Below are 24,804 nucleotides of genomic sequence, written 5' to 3'. Positions count from 1 at the left end.
CTGGTTTGATAGATTTAAAAATTTTCAGTTTAAAAAAAGAAGCAACCTCTACAACATTCGAATCACCGAAGAAGCGGCGAGTGTAGATACTGAAGCTGCTTCAGCCTTTCCATCAACTTTAAGAGCCATAACTGAAAGAGGAAATTATCCTCCCGAAAATAGTGATTCTGAAAACAAAGAACTTGCTACAGATTTCATCAGTAAAAGTTTGGTGATGATAACCGAAATCATTGATCAATTTTTAATGAAAGATCCAGATTTTGAAAGAAGTACAAAAGCAAGACGAGACATTTTGGATGCAATCTCTTGCTACCAACAACTTCATCACTAAAAAAATCAAGAATTTCAGAAGAGCCAGAACGTTCGACAGCACAAAAATAGATGTTGTATTTCTGTTTATGTATAACTGGTAATTAGCTTACGGAATTAATAATGCATACGAAAGATATTAATTAAAGGCAACTTTAATGAATAACTTCTATATTTCGGCAACGTCACGTTGCCATCTTCAGGAACATAAAATATGTGCATGCAGGCACTAACAAAAGCAAATGAGGAAGAAGGCAAGAAACTAATATTGTTCCTAAAGTCCTAATGGTGCCCTCTGGCAGGCTAATTTTGTTGTCTTGGCCGTTGAGCTGAAGTTCTCATAATGTAAGTCTCCCAAATTTGGGGTAGTTTCATGCACCCAAATCTGTTGAGGTTTGGAACGTTTTTTAGAGCTGCTGATGATTCCTTGAATAATCTTTCGTATTTAAACTTGCTGCGGTGTATTATTTTTGATTTCTTCCAACGAATTCTATGGTGGGTATCTAAGGCATGGTCTGCCAGCCCAGAGTGGCTGTACTGGTGAAACCGGATGTAGTCTTTGTGTTCTGAAATCCTGATATTTGCTGTCCTGCCTGTTTGGCCAAAGTAGGACAATTTGCAGCTGCAAGGGACCTGGAATACACCAGGTAGGTCTAGGGGAAGTGGTTGGTCTTTGGTAGAGTGGATAAGGGATGCCAACTTTTTATATGGTCTGTAACAAGAAGTAAGGTCATATTTTTTGAGGATATTGGTTATTTTCTCAGAGGTCCCCTGGATGTAGGGGATGGTGATAGATTTGGTGTAGTCTTTATTGTGGAGGGGATTGTGGTTTACTGGTTTTAGTATTTTTTGGATTTTTGGGGGTTATGGTCATTGGCTAAGAAAGTGTTGTGGATGTGGTTTAGTTCAGTGGTTACTGCCTTGTCATCTGAGCAGATTAATTTTGCCCTGTTATATAGTGTTTTTATAACCCCATATTGTTGTGAGGGGGGGGGGGGGATTGCTGGTCAATGTATCTGCCAGTATGGGTGGGTTTCTGTAAAGAGAGAAAACCAAACATCCATCAAGCTGGCGAGTGATTAAAGTGTCTAGGAAGGGGAGGGTGTTGTTTTCCTCTTTTTCTAAGGTGGACTCTGGGATGTTGGTTGTTTAAGTGTGTTAGGAAGGAGGGGAGTGTATCTGAGCCATGTGGCCAAATAGCGAACACATCATCCACGTATCGAAGCCAAATAGTGGGTTTTTGTGGGGCAGAGTTTAAGGCTTTCTCTTCAAAGGTCTCCATAAAGAAATTGGACAAGGGTGGGGAAAATGGTGAACCCATGGATGTCCCCTCTATTTGTTTGTAGAATTTTCCTTGCCATACGAAATAGCCTGAGTTCATTGTGAACTGAAATAGGGCTGAGATATCGGATTCTTTGAGTGGGACATTAGTGAATAGGGAGGAGACATCAAAACTGACCATTATGTCAGTGTGTTGGAGTGAGAGGTTTTCTATTATCCTACTATTAATTGTCCTACTTTGGCTAAACAGGCAGGACAACAAATATCAGGATTTCAGAACACAAAGACTACATCCGGTTTCACCAGTACAGCCACTCTGGGCTGGCAGACCATGTCTTAGATACCCACCATAGAATTCGTTGGAAGAAAACTAAAATAATACACCACAGCAACTTTAAGTACGAAAGATTATTCAAGGAATATCATCAGCAGCTCTAAAAAACGTTCCAAACCTCAACAAATTTGGGTGCATGAAACTACCCCAAATTTGGGAGACTTACATTATGAGAACTTCAGCCCAACGGCCAAGACAACAAAATTAGCCTGCTGGAAGGCACCATTAGGACTTTAGGAACAATATTAGTTTCTTGCCTTCTTCCTCATTTGCTTTTGTTAGTGCCTGCGTGCACATACCATATTTTTATGTTCCTGAACAGTACTAGTCTTATCACATCAAGTTAATCCTATCACATACAAAATTACAAAAGATCTCTTCCAAACAATTCTTCTTACTCTCAAAAGAGGTTAACTTTCTAAATAGAGACTGTCCACAGAGTTCTGTAGAGTACAGTTCTTAATTTCACATTCGTACACAATCTTCTCTCTTCTAATGAACTTTCACACAAAATTAGAGTAATTGCACCTTACCGAGCTTTTCTGCGTCGTTCTGCACCACGTGTATGTCTGGATACTTCTCATCTATTTGGCTGTCCATACGGCAATGTAGGGGTTACGCTATCTTCATTCCTTCTGCAGAAAAACGGACTCTGATTTTCGCTTTTCAGGAACAATTCGATGAGACTTTTCAGCGATGGCTTGATTCTGCTAGGACTGGAATTTTTACGTTCAGCTTTGCATAGAATTCTACTTCATTTTAAGAACGCAGTCCGACATCTTATCACAGACCCCCCCCCTTATGCAAAACTGCCCGCTAACGTCCGAACCACCAAAACAGGAAAATGTTACGACCAGAGAGAGAGAGAGACCCTTCCGATACAGGCACAACCCCTTATATTCTTCTATAGAGCGCCCTCTTTTCTCAGTTCCCTTTTTGCACACGGCCGTTATCTTTTCACCCATTTGTGTTCATCCTTCGCTTTTACGATGCTGTTATACTTGGATTCACAGAAAATATGGCAATGTAATTTTCCAAGTAAGCTATAGCTGCTAACGTTACGCTGTACACGTGTAGCTTTATGCCTTCTAGGAATTATTACTTAGCAACAAAATTTAAATCAGATCATCTCTCTTTTTAGACATACTAAAAATGAAATCTTAATATAATCACATCAGCTTAAATATAAGGCACTTGAAATAAAGAATACAAATTTTACATAAAGTGAAGAAGTTTCACTTTTAATTACAACTGATGTGCAGGTATTTCATTTTGTCAGCAAGTTTTATATGTTAGATTCCAAATGAATGATTTCTTTCCAAGATTCCTTCATTTAGGATCTAACAAAACCTTTTGTATCAACACACACACACAAATATAATACAATAGTGAGTGAAACTAAAGTCCTATCTAGGTGGTGCACCCCCTATGGGCATTTGCAGGTGGCTTAGGATGTAAAGAGGGATCTGTGATAATTAACGTTTCCCAAATTTTGGGAAGTTTAATGTTTCAGGAATCAACCGTATTTGTTTAAATTCGGTTGATTCCTGAGTGCAGATGCAGATTCAAAGAAAAGTCTTTCTTTTTTGAATTTACTATGGTGAAGCATGGTGGTTTTTTTCCAGGAGATCCTGTGGGTTGTATTCAAAACATGGTCTGCAAGGCCAGATTGACTATAATCATGATTGCAGATGTATGACTTGTGTTCTTCTAACCGGATTGTTGCTGATCTACCTGTCTGTCCAAAGTAAGCCAGTTTACAAGCACAAGGTACTTTCAAGCCAGTTTTACACAAGGTACAAAGTAACTTTATCTAGGCATTTCCATAGTTCAATGTGGGAAGTATATGCCTACACGTCAAAACTTCCCACATTGAGTGTTGCGCAATAGAATGTTCAAATTTATCATTATCAAGGTTTTTCCATGGAGTCCAAGACTTATCATGAGCAGTGCATACTAACTGTTATTCACACATGCTTGTGATTCATGTTGAAGTTTCTGGAAAAAAAACCATGCAGAAACTGAAAAACAAACAAATAATTTACTGACCAAAATGAATTATTTACAAGCCAATGTTTTTCTAGTTCAAGGCTAGCAAATCAGAGGCACTTTAAAAATGCACAGTAAATGAAGACAAAGAATGAAATGACCTGGAGAAAAAGGACAGTCACGCACATGCTGTTGCTGGCTTGGTTGACTGAATGGTTAGTGTATCTCTCCAGCCAAAAGGCTGCAGGTTTGAATCCCACCATGGTCATGGATGTTTGTGATCTTCTTGAAAATACTAGTAGTGGTGGTTGGCAGTAGATGGCACTGGTGTGTGTGTGATGATGAAAGTAGTTGCAGTTGATAGTGATGGACTAAGTTGTGGTGTGGGTACCCTTCTTTGATGAGTCTTTGGACTCCCTGGAGGTATCAGGGAGTCCAAATATAATAATAAAAATATGAAGGTGAGTGTGGCACTCTTTGTGGCAATTTCTGTTATTAATGCTAATGCGTAGATATGACAGTGCACCATAATCTATGAAAGACCACACTATCAACTCAGTTGTAGTTAACCCACTTCTGTAGAACTTGTGCTGCTTCCAGGAACTGTCTGATTTAAACTAGGATTTGTGAAATAGACTGCTTTCTTCCACTGGTTGCTTTACTGGGTGTCCATACTAGATGTATTTTTTTGTTTTGCTGACCAAGGTGGTCCCATCTTGTTTCTCTGAAATGCCCAGGAATCTACAGCATCACACTGGCAGGGTGATGCTGTAGATTCCTGGGAATGAGAAAGGTATCTAGCTTTGTCTCAGAAAGGTGGAAACTTTAGAGGTTTGTACACTGTTCTGTGTTGTTTTGGGGCTGCCCAATTTATTCATTTGATGTAGGGTAAAGACATAGTTTATGTACAGTCTGGTTGGGGTGAGGGATTGTTTTTTTTCTTTTTAAGGAGCTTGTCAGGGGTTTTTCCTTATGTATTTATTTTGATACAGTGATATGAACAGGAGCCTGTTGTTCAAGGTGCAGTGCTAGTCCTGAGGACGAAATTTGCCTTTGAAAATTCCAAGTTTCTGGGCAGGATGATGATCTGAAGTGGCATGTAGGCATCTGCCTAAATGTGTGTGGACTTATGGTAGACTGAAGGTATGAGCGACCCATCCACTTGCATTGTGACTAAAGTATCTGAGAAGGATAGAGCCTTTTTGTTTTTTCTTCCACAGTAAAACTAATTTGGGATGGATATTAGTGAGAAAATGTGGCCAAATGGCAAAGACATCATCTAACCATACTTTGGGCTTGAGTAGCGGGCCAAATTAAGTTTCAAAGATTCAACTATTCCATGCATAAGTTATCAATGGGGGAAGTGAAAATGGGGAGCCAACTGCTACAACTTCAATTTGTTTAAAGAGCTGGTTGTTCCAACTAAAATACCCTGATTTAAGATAGTGCTTAAAGAATTTATAAAAATTAGGAGGATACATTTTGGAAAGGAAAACCAGGGTATCATCTACTGGAACATTTACAGAGAGGAATGACACATCGAAGTTCAACATGTAATCATTTTCCCCCAATTGAAGAGTCTGTATAGTCGATTTAAAGTGTGTGGCATTTTTTTAACATGCAAGATAATGTCTTGCTGAAGTACATGTTGACTTAGGGTGCCAAGTGTTTAGCCAGGTTTTATAGGTGCAGACAATTTATGGCATCCACAATGGTGCCTCACTTTGTGGACTTTAAGCAGCTCATATAGCCTTGCCACCCCCCCCTCCTCCAAAGTGATACCCTCTTCAAGGAATGACTAACATACTTAGAGACACAGAACCTCCTCCATTCTGAAGGTACAGCACTTAAAATGGGGATAAAACAGGCTGGCTGTCAGATAGTAAATGGGCCCAAAACCAGTCAGTAACAAGTCAGGAAGCTTCCTGGTCAACTGGCACATAATCCCACTGCCACATACTCTGCCAGGTTGTGCCTGGTGAGGGGAGCCTGAGTAGTGGTATAGGGGAGGCATTGTTGAGGCCACGGAATGGCAAAGAGACGTTGTTGTGTTCACAAGTCTATCTCCCCCCCCCACTGCATGTTCCTATTTTATCCTTCTATTCAATAACAAACCATAAATGAAACATGAAACAATGATGGAACACTGTGAATGTAATAAATCTCTTTACCTAAAATACCAGTTCATCCAAACAATGCACATCAAACACAATATTCCAAACTTACCAAGATCCACACCAAAAAAAAAAAAATTTTTTTTCACATCCATTTCACAAGCATCCTACAGAATAAATTCCAACATAAATGACATTCATTACACTTAGACTTCCAAACCAGACCTCCTTCTCTTAACAGAAACTGAAATTACAGCTACATCAACCACAGTTCACCTTCAATGTCCAAATTATACTCTTCATGATTCATTTCGCCATATGGAACCTACGTCTTTGTATGTTCTAATGATGCCTGCCAGAGAGTGCCAAATTTAGAATCCCCTACTTTTTGACCTACTCTAGTTGAATGCTTCCTTGCCCCATTTAGTAACATTTATCTGCTGCATTTCCAGTCTCCAAACTCTGAAAACCAGAAAGACCTCTTCACCTTCCTCTACATGAAACTTGACTATCTACAATCCAGATAACCAAACAGCAAAGTCATTGTCATAAGTGATGCAAATGTTCAACTCCAATTGGTTCCCCTTCTCCAACACTACCAATCAAGCTGGACGTGATGCAGAGTTTTTGCTACAAACAAAGATGTAATGTAAATCATGCAGCTACCTACTCAAATTCTATATAATCCCCTCCACTCTCCCAATACCTTTGAACTCTTTTTAATTACTTCTCCTTCTAGACACATTGTAGAAGTTACCTCTCCTCTCAGCAACTCAGACCACAATCTAACCACATCACCTCTGGTCCTACAAAGATACAAGGTGGGATGATCTCTGGAACTAATTCTTCTTTCCCATGGCATGAATACTGATTCTGCTCTTCTGACCCAGATGCTGTGCTGAATGAGTCACAGAAATCATCCGCAGTGGCATAATGGCATTCTTTCTAAGCCCTGCTTCAACATAAGATGTAGGAAAGCAGTTGAAGGAAAAAACTCAGTTTACCACAGGTGGTGGCTTGCATCAAGAACCCAAGATTCAAGTCTATGTGGAAACATGCAATAAATATAAATCAACTATCAGCAAATCCAAATCCAACTTCATAAAAGCCCCTAGCAGAAAACTCATCTCTTGTCCAAATGGTAGTCGTGCATTCTAGTCCCTCACAAAAGATGAGATATTCTGCTCATCTGTGCTCCCACCTCTCTCTCTCCCATCCAGACAGCACCACTGTTACAGAACCCTAAGAAAAAACTAACCTGTTAGCATCACTAATTTTCTCTAACCTTTCTCTAACATAGATCAACGTCTTCACTACCTAGAAGCTCAAGTTAATCAGTGACCACCAGTATGAATACCATCAATCCATATTCATGGTTGATATCTTAGCCTACATCACTCACCAATGGACACATACCATGGAAAGATACTGTTGCCCTGGACATTTCCAAGGCTTTCAATTGTGTTTGGCATCAAGGTCTGCTTTGCAAACAGTTTTCCTTTGGTCTACCTGCCACCCTCCGCAACTGGATAGCCAGTTATCTCTTCTGTGGTCATTCATTGTGTCATGGTGGATGGCATCCTCACTTCGAGTTTTGTCACCAATGCAGGAGTACCTCAGGGCTCTGTTCTCTCACCTATCCTCTTTCAACGGTCAACTTCTTCACTACCTAGAAGCTTACATACATTTGCCAATGACAGCACACTCTCCATTCAATACATGTAGAAAACTATATGAAGTTATAACTTTCTCTATGAGTAAATAAAATGTATATACAAGGCTTAGTATCTACAATGCAGTATCTACATATAAACAAATTTATAATCAGTCTTTCAATAAATTCATATTTTGTAAATATTTAAAAATGGCATATAATTTGTGCGAGTCTGATAACATATGCCTGAATGTATAGGGCTTGGCCAGATAAGTAAAAATGTCATTTCTCTCTTGTCTGAAGTGCTCACACAACCACCACCATCATCAAATTACTGATATGTACCCTCGGGAGGTGTACAGGATAATTATGAGAGTACTATATGAAAAATTTACACTATTACTAACTTCCAAGCAACAATTTTCCTCCAAATTAATCTGTTATCTGTCAAGATTCCAGTATCATCAGATCTTATAGTTTTGTCTTTTAAAGCACTTTTTTACTGTTTCAAGTCATCTACATCTTTGTGTTCCTCTAGATGCTTTTCCCTGCAACCTAACAAACACTTGTTTTGCTAATCTTTCCTCTCCCATTCTGTTTAAGTGACCATACCACCTGAGATTAGCTCTACTAACACATTCCTGAATGATCACAATGTCAACTTCTGTCCTATATCCTCATTTTTAATCTAATATTGCCATTGACGCCATCTGTTCACTCCACTAGTCTTTCTTAGAACTCTCATATCAGAGGTGTCAAGTCTCTGATGAAGTGTTTTATTTCTAATGCAGCTCTCAGATCCTTAAAATAAAACTAGTTTGAACACTGTCTTGTATAATTGTACGGCTAATATAGTTTGACTAATTTCTTTCTTATTCCACCTAAATTTATTCAGCTGACTTCTTACCATACCAGCTTTACTAAATCTGTTGTCTATTTCCATATTTAATTTACTATCTTCACTAAAAACTGGGCCTAAATAGCTGAAATGTTTTATTTGTTTATAGGTTCACCATTCAGGATAAGCTGATGTTTTCAATGTTTCTACCTATTATCATTATCATTATCTTTGTCTTTTTTTTTTTTTGCTGATTTCATAGCAAATTCTTTACAATAATTATTCAATGTACTTAGGGAATCCTGCAAACTAGTACCGTATTTATTAAGAAGTATAACATCATCTGCATAATGTAAAGAGCTAAGATTAACAACATCAATTTTGATATCAAATTTAATACTACTTTCCTTTGTAATGTGATCCTATACATCACAGGTGGCTAACAGCAGGCCCATAACTTGATTTTGTGCGGCCTGCGACAGGATAAAAAACTATATTATATTACATGTATTATCAATTTAGCTATTAATTTCGACCGCAGATTTTGTGATTGATATACTAGTTATATTCATTATTTCTGATGAGGGAAACAATTTATATTCTAAACACGGAATCAAAATTGCTTTAAAAAGATTACTCAATTTATAAAATCTACTGCTTCTCTAAGCAAGTTGTAGTAGTGGGAGTGGTAGATTTCTATGCGCTCCAGAGTATGATTGAAAGTCACTTGCTCTGCTCTGGTTACAGTGATCAGTTTCAAGTATTTTATATTGTTCTCCCAGTAGTAAAATAATTTAACAAATATAGTAATTCAATACATAACTATTGCCTTGAAAAAATGCAGAGGTTATTTTTATTTAAGTTCTGTCTAAAAGTGTGCAGCCTGTGACGCTACCACTCATCATATATTGGCCCTCATATAGAATGAAGTTGGCCACGCCTGCTATACATAATGAATAACAGTGGAGATTATATGCACCCTTTCACACAACTGATTTTACCTCAAACAATCTTCCTGTACAAGTCAAACTGCTGACTGTAGCTTAAATGGAGACTATGTATTTCTTGATATAATGTCCCATTTACACCATATAACTATAGCATTCTGAAGAGCTCTCATCTATCTTGGCACCTTATCATACCTTTTCCAGATCAACAAAATTTATATATAAATCTTTCTTATATTACCAAAATTTCTCAACTATTTGTCTTAAAGTAAAAATCTAATCCCTGAAAACCTCTATTTGGCCTGAATCCACCTTCACCAAACTTCCCTTCCACAATTTTTCTTAGCCATTTTTATATAAATCTTACCAGAACACTCAGTAGGAAAATACATCTATGATTCTCGCATTCACTTTTATTTCCTTTTTAAAGTAATGGGTACTATGAGCGCTCTACTCCAATTATCTTCAATGCAATCCAATCACATTATGCAATGAAACCACTGTAAAACTTTTATATCTCCATATTTGAACATTTCACGGTCAAATTTTATCTATTTTAGCAGTCTTTCTACATTTTAGGTTTTTGATGACTTTTTCTACTTCAAGTATGTATATGTATTCCTGTCATTTAATTTAGCAGTTTTTCAAAGTAATTACTCCAGATGTCTAGAATATCTTTATCTTAAGTTTTCATATCGTCTTTATCATCTCTGATTGCTTTTACACTACTCTTTCCTCCATTTCCAAGCTTTTTCAATAGCCTTCAGAATATTTTGCTGCCTTCCTGATATTCATTTTCTGTGTTCTGACCATAGTCTTCCAATGACTTTTCTTTAGCTAGTTTTACACAGTGCTTTGCTTTTTACATTTTTCTTTTTTTCTATTTTCTCTAAGAGCACAAGCTTACTTACTTGTCAGGAACTTTTGACATGCTCTCTTCTTTTCCTTCACTGAAACCACATGTTTCCATTTCAGGACAGTGTCTCTTATATATGTTTCTAAACAGACCAAACGGTCCAAAGTTGATCAGTGTCTACAAAAGCCACATTGTCTGTTAGAAAGGTTTTTTTTTTTGCTTTCTAAGTACCAGACAAGCCTTGCATTTGCTATCGTTTCCTTATAAAAACAGCTGGTTAGAGCAAAGGGACAATAACTGTTGGCCTGAACTGGATCTTAGCCTGGCTTTGGGATAGCAATGACAATTAACTTATGCTAAGAGTCTGGAAACTGTTCCTCTGTAAATATTCTGTTGTATAGTGATGGATGCCATCAGGGCCAACTGTACTAGGGTGAGAGAAGGGAAAACTCTTTTTAGTTTCTCTTTAACATCATGATTGTTATTATTGATGTAAGAAGAATCAATGGAAAAGAAATGAAACTAGCAGAAGAATTAGATAAGTACAAGATTGACATAACAAGTGTGAGTGAAACAAGAATACAAAAAACAGGTAAGATCTTTCTACACACACACACACATATACAAAATATTATATTCAGGCAATAACAATCAGGGAAGAGTGTATAAGAAAGTTTTAAAACAAATCAAAGTTGAGTAGCTTTCAGAAGTGAACTGCAGACTGAAATATATAAACATCATTCAAGAAAAAAAAATGAAAGAATTTGAAATCAAGAACCTTGGAGATTCAGTAGCAAATCCTGAAGAAAACATTGATTGATTCAGTCAGAGAGATATGTGGTGAGGCCATCTGCCAGGAGAGAAAAATCAGAACTTCATGGTGGATCCAGGATATTAAAGAGGGAGGAAGGAAAAGAAGAAAGCATATTGAAAGTTCCTAGCAAGTAAGTTAGTTAGCTTGGACTCTTAGAGAATACAGAGACAAATATAAGAAAGCAAAGCAATGTGTAAAACTAGCTAAACAAAAGTCATGGGAAGACTATGGTAAGAACATAGGAAATGAATATTAAAAAGGTGGCAAAATATTCTGGAGGCTATTGAAAAATCTCACAAATGGAGGAAAGAGTACTGTAAAAGGAATCAGAGATGATAGAGATGTCAACTGAAGATAAAGATATCCTACATGTCTGGAGTAATTACTTTGAAAGATTGCTATGTGAAGCAGGCAGTGTTAGCATGGAAATAAAAACTCCTAACAGGAATGTAGTCAAGAATATATATCCGTACATGAAGTAGAAAAAGCCATCAAAAACCTGAAGTGTAGAAAGTAGATGATATTTGACCAGAAATGCTCAAGTGGCATTATAAAAGTTTTACATTGGTTATACTGCATAATTCAGAAGGTGGTCAGAGGGATGAATTCTGAAAGATTGGAGTAGAGCTCTCATAGCACTCATCTATAAAAATGGCTAAGAAAATTGTGGAAGGGAAACTTGGTGAAGAACAAGCTGGATTTTGGCCAAATAGAGGTTTTCAGGATTTTCACTTTATGAAAAATAGGTGAGCAATCTTGGGAATATAACAAAGATTTGTATTCAAGTTTCATAGATCTGGAAAAGGCATATGTCAAGAAATAGGTGAGTAATCTTGGGAATATAACAAAGATTTGTATTCAAGTTTTATAGATCTGAAAAAGGCATATGTCAAGGTACTAACCAGAAAGCTCTTCAAAACACTGTAATTATATGGTGTAAATGGAACATTGTATTGGGCAATGCATAGTCTCTATTTAAGACTATGCATTGCTGATTTATTTTTAAATCAGCAGTTAGAATTGAAGGAAGGTAGTTTGATCAGATGGTTAAATCAGATGTGTGACAAGTGTGCACATTATCTTCACTATTATTCATTATCTATTTGGATTATATTATGAATGAAAGTGGTATTAAATCTCTTATTAAAATTGGTCATGTTAATCTAAGCTCTTTATTTTATGCGGATGATGTTACACTTCTGAATAAACACAGTACATATCTGCAAGATTCTTTGACTAAACTGAATAACTGTTGTAATAAATTTGGTATGAAAATAAGCTACAAGTAGACAAAGAATGCAAATATGCAGAAACATTGAAAGTGTATCCTGAATGGACACCTATTGAACAAACAAATTGAGCATTTCAACTAATTTAGGCAGAACTTTTAGTGAAGATGGCAAATTAAATATGGAAATAGATAATAGAATTAGTAAATCTGGTATTGTAGGAAGCCAACTGAATAAATTTATATGGAATAAGAGAGAAATTAGTCACAACACTAAATGAGCTGTATACAAGTCAGTGTTCAAACCAATTTTAACAGATGGATGTGAGACCTGGGTTAGAAATAAAACTCTTAATCAAAGACTGGAGACCACAGATATGAGAGTTCAGAGAAAGACTAGTGGAGTGAACAGATGGTGTCAATGGCAATATTAGATTAAAAATGAGGATATAGGACAGAACTTGACATTGTGATCATTCAGGAATGTGTCAGTAGAGCTAATCTCAGGTGGTATGGTCATTTAAACAGAATGGGAGAGGAAAGATTAGCAAAACAAGTGTTTGCTAGGTTGGCAGGGAAAGCATCCTGAGGAACACCAAGATGTCTTAAAACAGTAAAAAGAGACTTAAAAGGCGAAAATATAAGATCTGATAATATTGGAATCTTGACAGGTAACTGATTAATTTGGAGAAAAATTGTTGATCGTAAGTTACTAATGTAATTTAGTACTATGATAATATCCTGTACACCCCCTAGAGGATATAGGGAATTTGATGATGATGAAAATAAATAAAGTATATCCTGTACACCCCTAGAGGATAAAAAGAATTTGCTGATGATGAAAATAAAGTACTCTTTAGTGTAACAGATAGGTCTTGCAGCAATCCTCACATCCCTATCACAAGATTCATAACCATTCCTATTTGTTCCAGTTTATAGATTCCTGCCTTCACAGCCTCCTAAAGAAAGTCACTTCTTGGCCTGTAGAAGTTACCAACAGATTAAAACCGTTTAACTCTATACCCCCCCGTATTTACGGACTCCCCAAAATACATAAAGAAAATGTGCCATTACATCCCATAGTGGATGGCATTGATTCCCCCACATACAAATTAGCTAAACATCTGGCCAAAGAGCTCACACACTAAACTGACAACACACCATCACACATAAAAAACTCAGCCCACTTCAAAGCCAGCATAGAAAACCTTACACTCCAACATACTGACATAATGGTCAGCTTCGACGTCTCCTCCTTATTCACAAATGTCCCACTCAAGGAAACTTTAGAGCTGATCCAAGCTAAATTTTCCCCCGATATCTCAGCCCTATTTCAGTTCACAATGAACTCAGGCTATTTCGTTTGGCAGGGAAAATTCTACAAACAAATAGAGGGGACAGCCATGGGCTCACCACTCTCCCCACCCTTGGCCAATTTCTTTATGGAGACCTTTGAGGAAAAAGCCTTAGCCTCTGCCCCACAAAAACCAACCATATGGCTTCGCTACGTTGATGATGTGTTCACTATTTGGCCACATGGCTCTGAAACACTCCTCTCCTTCCTTACACACTTAAACAACCAACACACCAGAATCAAGTTCACCCTGGAAAAAGAGGAAAACAACTGCCTCCCTTTCCTAGACACACTAGTCACCCGCCAGCCTGATGGAACTTTGGTTTTCTCAGTTTACAGAAAACCCACCCATACAGGCAGATACATCCACCAACAATCCCCCCCCCCCACAACAATATGGAGTGGTAAAAACACTATACAACAGGGCTAAACTAATCTGTTCTAACGACATAGCCCTTAACACTGAACTAAATCACATCCTCAACACTTTCTCAGCCAATGGCTACCCCCCCCCCCAAAATCCAAAAAATATTAAAACCTACAAACCACAGCCCCTCTCCTCCCCCCCTCCACAAAAAACAGATTACTCTAAATCCATCACCATTCCCTACATCCAAGGCACCTCAGAAAAAATTACCAAAATTCTAAAAAAACATGACCTCACCTCCTGTTACAGGCCTTACAGAAAATTGGCATCCCTTATCCGCTCTACCAAAGACCAACCACTTCCCCTAGACCTACCTGGTGTATACCAGGTCCCTTGCAGTTGTAAACTGTCGTACTTTGGCCAAACAGGCAAGACAGCGAATATCAGAATTTCTGAACACAAGGACTACATCCGGTTTTACAAATATAGCCATTCTGGTCTTGCAGACCATGCTCTGGATACTCGCCACAGAATACGGTGGAAGAAAGCAACAATAATACACCGGAGCAAATATAAATTCTAAAGATTATTTATGGAATCAGCCTCTGCCCTAAGAAACTCTCCAAACCTCAACAAATTTGGTTGTATGCGACTGCCCCAAATTTGGGAGGCATACATCAGCAGACCTTCATCCCAACGGCCAAGAACGCCTACTTAGCCCGCCAGAGGGTACCATCAGGACTTCTAGGAGAACGATAGCTTCATATCTTCATTCTCAGTTACTGTATTGTTAGTGCCTGTGTGTACCTGCCTTTCTAAGTTCCTTTAGAAAATGACAATGTGACATTGCTGAAATATCGGAAATATCTATTAAAGTATTATTTAATTTATATTCGGATCTACGTTGTTTCAATTCCCTAAGTGATTTAGAAAAGAAAAAAATATAGATTCCTACTTAAGTATTCTATCATAATGATTTTGCAAAGTTCAGCATATCATGGTGTGCTCACTTCCTTGACCTACTAACTGTCACTTTATTATAGAAAGTGAATAAATTACTACAGCAAGATTAGTACAATCATACTGCACTTGTGTGTTGCAAAAATAGAAATAAATAGATACTTTTGTGGCAGAGTCAGTAGTGATGATATCCTTGCATCAGAAAGACCTTGGTTCAATTCCAATCTACAGTGCAAAGAATATTTAAAATAACTTTTCAGTTGAAGCTGTGCTAGCCAATTCCATCCAGAGATCACAAAATGCCAGAGAATATATCCACTGTCAAACTATGGACTATACAGGTAGGATTACTGCACTATTATTGCATTAATCATGTTTATAGGAAGGCCAAATTATCTCTTGGAAATGATAAGCCAAGGAAGCCTAACATGTTAAGGCAAAGATAATAGGACTTAATAAGGTTAAACAGTAAAGGTCCCATTTCCCATCCAATTGACTAATATGATATCTAAACTCATACATTGCTTAAATACCAACTTATTATGTGTCACCCTCTCAAGTGTCTTTGAAAAAAAAACAGTATATACCTTTCTCTCATCAGCTGCTCTTGTTACATTATTATGAAAGGCAATTAACAGCACTGAAATAAAAGCATTCTTTAACATATTATTATTATTCAGGCTTGCATGGAGTCAAAAGACTCATCACAGGAAGTCCTTCCTAGGAAACACAAAGTCTATCAAGCCTCATCGTGGGAGGTCCCTCTTAGAAACACAACATATCCATGCAGACCCTCACAGATAATAGTACCCTGAATACTAACTGGTCTAGGGTTTGACTCCTCCATTACACCACTTTCCATTATTTATTATTTTTACAGAAATCATGCTAAATAGTAAATGAAAAGATGACAAGGGATTTGGGTTTATTCCTGATATGTTGAAGGCTTAAAATACTGTATACACAAATCCAAAAGGCACATAACTATCAGTTGTAAAATCCTACATTGTGATTACCTGTGAGAGCTTAGTGATCCAAAATTGCGTTTTTGTAACATGTTTATCAGGCTCTAGCAAGACTGACACTCACTTCCATTGTAAAGACCTTGCTTTGACTACCATACAGAACATGAGACACCTTTACAAGGGCTTGTGACTGAAGATGAGTTAGTTAGTGGGTTCAACATGGAAGTGATAAGGTTCACCTCCTGGAAGTTCCAGTTTTTCATCCAGGAAGACAGAAAAACTGGCTGAAGAACTCATGTAATTAACAAAAGAAACACACAGCCTTAATTGTACTGGCTGTAAATTGAACCAAACCACTGATTCAAAACATGCTTTACAATCTTTATTTGTACCCAATCCTTGTATGTTTTTGCTAAGTCCAATATGGAAGTGGTAATTACTGTCTGAGTCTGGTTTTTCATTAGAAAACAGGAAACCAACTATATATATATATTATATTGATTGATTGATAGTATTTAGCCTTACAGCTGTCTGGGGGGTAGCTATATATGCCACCATCTAGGGGAAAATGATTATGAGCAAGGTGGTTTCCCGTTGCCTTCCTTTCCGTACTATATCCTATGACTGTAGCCTGTGTATTCACGGGGGCTGGTTTGCCTGTTGTGAGATGAAACCCCCAGATTAACTGGTGGAAAAAACCCTGCTGTCCATGCCCAAGACTGGCTAACTTGGCTATTATGACTGAGAAAGATCCTTAAGCTCCTCATGTTGTCGACGGGAATCGAACCTAGGACATTCTTTCCCCAGGCATATGGTTGCGAAGCGAATAGCCACTAGGCTTACCATGTGGATATATATATATATATATAAATATATGGAAAGTGGTTAAAGTAACACATTTTTTTTTTTTTTAAGGATAAAAATGAATGCATTACAGTCATTTTTAACTGACAAGTAGAATTCTAATCAAGTGCATGGCAGGCATCAAGTTTCATTCAAATTATGTTGGATCCAGACCCACAAAAATACTAAGATAATGAAGAAGTCATATATTTCTCATATACAAGTAGTAAAAAAGAGTATTATCTTATTACTTAAATTAAATTGTGAAGATACTTCACAGCAAGTAGAATTCTAATCAAGTGTATAGCATGTGTATGGCACACTTAGGTAATGATTACAAGTTTAGAAATGCTAAGAACTTACTGATATTATAATTTTGATCGAAGTATGTGATTCTTTCTCGAAGTTCATACATATCAAAATATGGCTCCACATAAGTTATCTGAATATATGCCTGAAAAAAAAAAGTTATAAATATTTCACAACTGAAAGGAATAGAGTGAACATTTACAAGTATGTATCTCATTGAAAATTATTAAAATTATACTTGCAAAGAAATTATATTTTTTGTTTAATCCTTTATCAAAGTGTGAACAAACAAATTTTGCACATGTAGTAACTTCATATCAATTCCCTTAATATCCCATAATGAAAAACATTTATTTTGCAAAAGCATTAAGAGAGAGTCACTACCCAGACCGGTTTCAACTTTCATTGAAGTCTCATCAATTAAAGCCAGACCCAAAAAAACTACCAAGGTTGCATTAATGCAGAAGTCATATTTTTCCCACATACAAGTAGAAAAAGTGTAACACCTTATTATTAAAATTAAGATGCTTCACATACAAAACTTTGTTTACTTACACCTGGGTAAAGGACTAACAAAAATATAATTTCTCTGCATGTATATTTTTTAACCAAGTGAAAAAAATTTTTTTTTTACATTCACAAACATTCTGAAAACTACAGAGAAAATAAAAAGCAAACAGCAAATTTATGGAAAAAGTTATGGTCTCAGATATATTAACTTTAATATAGACCTCATATTTCTTGGTCAACATCCCTGAAAACCATAATCATTTTCTGTTATGTGTCCACCTTCAAGGGATGTATGTAGTACTAGATAATTAAATTTACATTATTACATTATATGATACACTTTGACTTGGTCAACCAGGCTGGCATTACACAGACCTAGCTGAGTAGTTAGTGTATCTGCTCTCTTGCCTTCTTGAATCCCACCAGGGACATAGATGTTTGTAATCATCCTACAAACCCTTTGTGGAAAGGGAATCTGTGACCCTACCACTTCTTACTGCTGGTAGCTCTTAGTCAGTTATGCACATACAATGTCAAAATGACATCATATGTGAGTAACTAACTAAGAGCTATTAACAATTTTCTTCAAAATTAATTCTAATTTTGAAGAAAATCAATTATTTGTTGATTTTCCGATATTATCTGACCTTGAATTGAATGAATGTAGGATATGCAAAAGGATGAATAATTACAATGATAATTGGAAATTATTTATGTATATACTACTATGTAAAAGGAATATACTGATCATCAGTGAATGAAAGAAAATTCTTAGAAAACCAAGCAAAATATACGAGGGACAACCAGAAAATAAGTTCCAATGGGCTATCAGAGAAACAAAAATATTAAGAAACAATAATCTTACAAAAAAACTTTATTGGAAATTAAAGTAGACATCTTTCACTACTTTTCTACATAATTTCCGCCATTGTTCAGGTACTTATCATAACGGGGCACCAAGAGTTGTATACCTTCATTGTAGAGGTAGAAAGTATTTTTAACTTGGGTATAGTTGTGTCAAAGATACCAAGCAATTTTAAACCTGGTTTTACTCCATTTTTCCCAAGTAAGCAAACAGACAAAATGTGAAGTTTGCGCCTGCAATTTATGCAAGACTAGCTGATCCCACAGGTAGTGCAAGTAGTGGTATCTTTGACACAACTATACCCAAGTTAAAAATACTTTCTACATCTATATCTCCTCCTGAGATTTTTATTTAATAAGGTTATAACACCTTATGGTAACTCGTTTTGGTAAAATACTTACACGCTCTGCATTACTAAATCTTGGTATTTCTAGCCTGGCTCCCCACTGATGAGACCTCAATAAAGGTCGAAACCGGTCTGGGTAGTGGCCCCTTGCCTTTAATACAAAACATCATACATCCCCTTCTTGGAGATGTGTTTTGGCATTAAGGGTAAATATTAAGATTAGTGATCAGAGCTTGCTCCACTTCTACCACAAGTTGCCTTGGTCTTGCACTACCTGTGGGATCAGCTAGTCTTGCATAAATTGCAGGCGCAAACTTGACATTTTGTCTGTTTGCTTACTTGGGAAAAATGGAGTAAAACCAGGTTTAAAATTGCTTGGTATCGTTGACACTTCATTGTAGAGGGTTGCTGCCCATGATGCAAACCATGTATTGACTGCTTCTTTGACCTCATCGTCATCTTGAAACCACTGGCCACCAAGGAGAGATTTCAGATGCTTGAACAGGTGAAAGTTGCTTGGTGTGAGGTCAGGATTATATGGGGAATGATGGAATTGTTCCCAGATGAAGGTGGCAAGAAGTTGTTGTGTTACGTCAGTCATGCGTGGGCAGGCATTATCATGAATCAAAACAACGTCCCTGGTAAGCATGCCACGTCGTTTATTCTGGATCACACGACCCTGTTTCTTAAGGGTTTGGCAGTACATGCTCATGTTGATTGTGGAGTCTTGGCCCAAGAAGTTGCGGTGGGCAATTCGATTTTCTTAGACATTATAAACACACACCAAGAGGCGTACGCACTGTGAGAATGTCTGAAAATGGCACCAATGCCTTGCTAAGGAATCAACAAACTCAGCATGCATGTGTACCATTGCAATCACAGTGCTGCAATGACAATATTTAAAAATGGAACTTACTTTCTGGATGTCCCTCGTGAATAAAACATTTTGTGTATTTATTTATTTATTTATTCTTATGGCAAAAGCAGCTACAGGTGAATGTCCAGACCAGAAAGCCAATCCAGGGCCTCATTTTTCATCTCGTGGATGTCCTGGAGCCAACCACAATGAAATTGGCTCCTCTGGCAGTCATTCACAATATGAGTGATCGTCTGGGCCAAAAGGGAACAGTCACAATAAGGATGGTCTGACAGTCTCCATTTATGTAGTAGGTAGCCACATCTGCACTGGTTAGTTCTGATTCTATTGATAGATGTCCAAATGTTCCTGGGAAGGTTAAAACCAGGCTGCAGAGTACAGGGATCTTCAACCAGGAAACTATTTGTTGAAAGATTGTTGGACCAGTGTTCTCTCCACATATCAGGAGTTGATGGTAAGGCAGCTGAAGAGAGTTCATCTATGGACCACAAAAGGTTTCTTGATTTTTAGGTGAAGAATAGGTTCATTTATGAAAGTTTGGTGGAGAGGCAGGAGCAGGTTGCTAGTTACTTTATTAAATACTTTAATCGAGGCTTATCTTTTCCATTTATTTGGGGGAGCAATGTTAGATAGACAGGCAGCTAGAAGCAGCTTATTTGAGACAGTTTTGGTCAGGCAGTTACAAGTTTAACTTATGAAATTTTTTTTTGCTAAATAATAATGGATTGTGAAGTTACAAGTGTTGACCAATCGAATAATCCCAAAATGGACGCTTAGAATGTTTATGTACAATTAACCCTCAACTTGTCATCCCACAATTTTCTGGTGATGACAATGATGATGTCTTGGCATTCTTTAGTTTCGTTGAGGAGCTAAGAAAGGTTGGAAGGTGGGCAGACTTCCAACCGTTTAATTCTGCTTAGGAGCAAACTGGTTGGAAAGGTCAAGAACTTCCTGTATTCATCCCCGATACTTAGGGACACTTTGAAATAATCGAAGTTTAATGAAACCTTAATTTCCCAGTTCTCCAAAGTAAGAAGCTTGAGCCCTAATCTTTGGAAATTGCAGAGGTGGGCTCAGGATAGGAAGGAAAGTGTAACAGATTTTTACAACGGACTACTGACCATTACAAACAGTCTAAGCATCTCCAAGGAAGATAAACTTCACCTTGACTGGGTGGTATTCCACCAGTTTAGATTATGAGTCAAGGAAGAACTGAAGGAGAGAGAGGAAAAGCTTGGAGACATTCGTCCCGATATCAACAGCCAAATTAATGTAATTTAAAAAGGCAAGTGATTTCTCTTGTGAAAGTAAGTGTGATCAAGCATGGGAAAAGGAAAGTCAATTAAAGGTTGTAAAGAAAAAGAGGAGGAACAAGAAAATTCTTTCAACATTAAACAGATAGCTGACAGTGAGATAACCATCCCGAAGGAATTAAGACCTAATAACATGGAAGAATTATGATCGATAATCAGACAAGAAGTAGAAAGGCTACAACAGCCTATGGTGGAGCAACTTGAAGCAGTTATTAAGCAGTTGGGGGAACTAACAGCAAAGACCCCTGAATTAATTCCACCTCAAAAAGAGGGGGGAATAATGAGGCAAAGAACAGGAAGGAGCCTCCCAAATGTTTTGTTTGTAACAAATATGGGCACAGCTCGCAACTGTTTTAGAAATAAGAGACTCTCCAACAGAAATACTAAATATGAGTCAAATCTTGTGCATACTCCTCATGGTTATGCAAACAGACCATGGAAAAGAGAGAACAAGAATCGAGAATAGCCAAGGAAGTCTAAAATGACCATAAGGGGAAAGGTTCAAGGAATGCCCTGTGACGTTTTATCAGATACCGGTTCCCAAGCCTCTGTCATAACTGGAAGTTATTTTCAAAGAATAAAATCCCGTGTATGGAATGGTATAACTGAACTGAAGAGACCGAACTATCAGGTATTTCAACACCCGAGATATGTGCGACGAAGAAAGTAAGGGTTAGATTGTATTTACCAGAATTCAATTTGTGTGTCTTGCAAGAGTTGTTGGTCCTCCCTAGGACATCTCGCCCAAGTGTACAAATAATTTTAGGAACTGACTTTCTAGAGAAATACAAATTCTCTTTGTGATTTTCTAGAAATGAGATTTTCCTAATGGATAACAAACATTCGCGCAAGGGGAACAATGTTTTAAAGAATCGGGTAGAGAGAACTCTTGATGAGAGAGAGAGAACAAAAGAGTAACAATAAGGACAAACTTACTGAACAGACTGACAGAAATAATGAAGAATGTCTTATTGATCATACTGGCCCTTCATTAAGTTCATCATTTGAAGGGAATAGTCACTCGAAGGCCTTGAATGAGGCCTACAATATCTCGAACGTCAAGCTGGTAAATGGCCAGAAAGAAACGGGAGAGCCTTTAGGGGAAAGTAAGCAGAGTACAATCGAGATAAATTTGAATGAAAGACCTAGAAGATTCAAACATTCTTATAACCAACCAATGTGGAACAGGCAAAGAGAAAATGGATTTGAAACAAACCTGGCGGAGGCTTAATTTTGCCAGTATCTTGTGTGTTCTTTTTATGATAAGAGAAGCAGTGGGAGAATTGTTAGATCAGAGTTTAGCTATTGCTACAGATGCTGCACACTTATTAACAGATTTTGCAAGCTTTATGATTAGTTTAAGGCTCTTTATTTAGCTTCAAGGCCTTTAACAAAGAGAAATAAGTTTAATGATGAAAATAGAGAATTTGTTCAAACACGATACAACTTGAGGCCAAGAAAAACATAAAAGGGTGAAATTAGTCATGTCTTCTCCAGAAAATGTGCAGGCAAGGAGTAAAGAAAAATTTTTTTTGAGAGAGAGAGTAGACCTTTGTAAAATCTCGTATCAAATAAAAATAGAAATTTTTTTTCTATTTCGATTTTATTACATGGCAATTAAATTACATAAAATACTTGTAATTAAAATAAGATATAACTCACTTTATTGTATTAAATATGGTAACAAATTGTTAGAATATTTAAATAAGAACCACAGAATTGTAACATAACTTAAGCTCAGAAAGGATTAGGCAAATAGACCGAATGCTAGCGACAATCGCGAAGGTCACCGGATTATGAGTTTTTCCACCATAACCCAATGATAGTGTGGGTGATAGAGAAAGCCCTCCAGTAAATCTGGGACTTAAATTGAAGAAGGGCCAAGGTCAGGAGAGTGATATAAAAGGCAGAGATTGAGGGGCCTAGGGGCTCTCTTTTCGAAGTTTTATTCCTGTGCCAAGCCTTTTCCGAGGATGGGGAGAGTCGCATTCTGCGATCAGCAGTTCCAACGAAGATGGGAAGTTCGATAGTAACAGAGACGGTTCTTTCAAGATGTCCTACTGTATGATTCTTCGATGATCTACGTGTATGCTGAATTATTGCTGTCGTAACCTAGTGCGCAATCGGAAATGCTTTTGGAAGAAGCGGAACGTGCCTGTAAGCCTTTAGGATCTAGGACTATGCAAGGAACTGGCAAGATTGTAAGTAAAATGTTTTATGTAATTTCCTAGATTGTGAAGTTCAAACGACCGATGTTGGTTCTGGTAATTATTAGCATAGAGAAGTCAGAAAGCCGTACTTCTGTTTGAATGTGAATAGTAAGATATAGAGTTCTAAGATTTGCTAATGCTGTGTAATGCAAAAAATTGAATGTGGTTTAAGTTTTGCCTTTTTCTGTTTATAACGTGAGTGAAGTTAAAGTATGTTAAATTCTATCGAAGTGTCTGAAAATTTATGTGTATTTATAATGTCTTTGTCCAAAAGCTTGAGCGAAAATGCTTAAATGATCGTGTGGAGAATTAGACACGTGATTGCATTGTCTCCATTGTGCTCTTGTTGTCTTAGACACGTGATATGTGCTATTTGAATTTTGTAAATAATTGGTCTTAGAATGAATAAACATGTTTGTTTTGTTAGTAGCTTGCCTGATCTTGTTTTGCCAATGCACTCATAAACATATCGAACTTGCATGCCTAAAATTAGAGAAATTGCCACGATTGACTATTTAAGGTATTATTTTAAAAAGTTTACTATTCTATAAGTGATATAACTATTCTTCCTGTGCCATAACTTTAATTCTGGGTGGCAAAGTAAAAAAGAAACAAATAAATTTTCCCTGAATTATATCGCATGGGAAATAGTTAACACTGTATCCGTGAATTGCTTATTCTACAGGTCTTTTACGAACAGAGCTAACACTTGTAGGTAGTATAAAGGATTACAAGCAGGAACTAAATTAATCGGCTTAAGATAGAAAAAGGTAAAGAGAACTTAACAGAAAGATTTAAATGAGTAGAAGTAAAGTAGACATAAGGAAAGAGAATAAGATAAGAAAATAAAATCAGAATATTACAACTGGTGCAGATCGACATAAAAAAAATAATTATAAATAATAATAATATCATAGAAAAAATAGATATCTATAATATGTTGTTGGTTCTGCTCCCCATAATTTTCTCAGAAGTGACCAGTTTTTCTGGCTAGATTTGGTGAAGTCAAGTTCATAGATGGTTGAGATCATCTTTCCTTTTTGTCGAACGTTGCTATAAGCTCCTTAGCAATAGTTGGGTTCTCAGTTTTTTCATATTTGGCTAAAAGTTCTTCAGTATCCCTACTCCAGCATAGGATATATTGTTTGCTGTAGCTTCTAGGAATAGAGGCTTTGGCTGCAGTTTTGATTAGTTTGACAAATCTGGGATAGCACTGTTGTTCGTTTTCCCCTGCTCGTCCCGACATGAATGTGTTAAACCATTAGGCAAAATTTTCACTAATAACAAAATAAGAAATTTCATCATCTAACACATGAAATCGTGAGTTTTTTAAGCGAGATTGAGAGATACATAAATTCTTCAAATTTTAATGGCCCATAAGAAGTACAACTTTTCTGCGTGTATGCCACATGGCATACATGTGGTTTGAGGGTTTTCAAAAGGGCACTTCACAATTCAACAGAAAGTGAACTGTTGTATTTGGCTTGCTATTTTATGTTTCTTGTTACCATGCATAAG

At 37.0% G+C, this 24,804-nt stretch overlaps 1 protein-coding gene across 1 annotated transcript in view; it reads right to left on the bottom strand.

The window, feature by feature from the left end:
• Positions 1-24,804, bottom strand: part of Zir (dedicator of cytokinesis) — a 667,641-nt gene that overhangs the window by 90,764 nt on the left and 552,073 nt on the right. Inside the window, exon 39 of the mRNA XM_090407837.1 lies at positions 17,217-17,307. Coding sequence (XP_090263963.1) covers positions 17,217-17,307 — 91 coding nt within the window. The remainder of the gene's footprint in view (positions 1-17,216; positions 17,308-24,804) is intronic.

Source organism: Typopeltis vanoorti, chromosome 18 (assembly GCF_054136105.1).
Source record: "Typopeltis vanoorti isolate ZY-2024b chromosome 18, IOZ_Tvanoo_1.0, whole genome shotgun sequence".
NCBI lineage: Eukaryota > Metazoa > Arthropoda > Arachnida > Uropygi > Thelyphonidae > Typopeltis > Typopeltis vanoorti.
The sequence above is the reverse complement of the archived record's forward strand: the minus strand, read 5'-3'. Positions and strand labels throughout refer to the sequence as shown.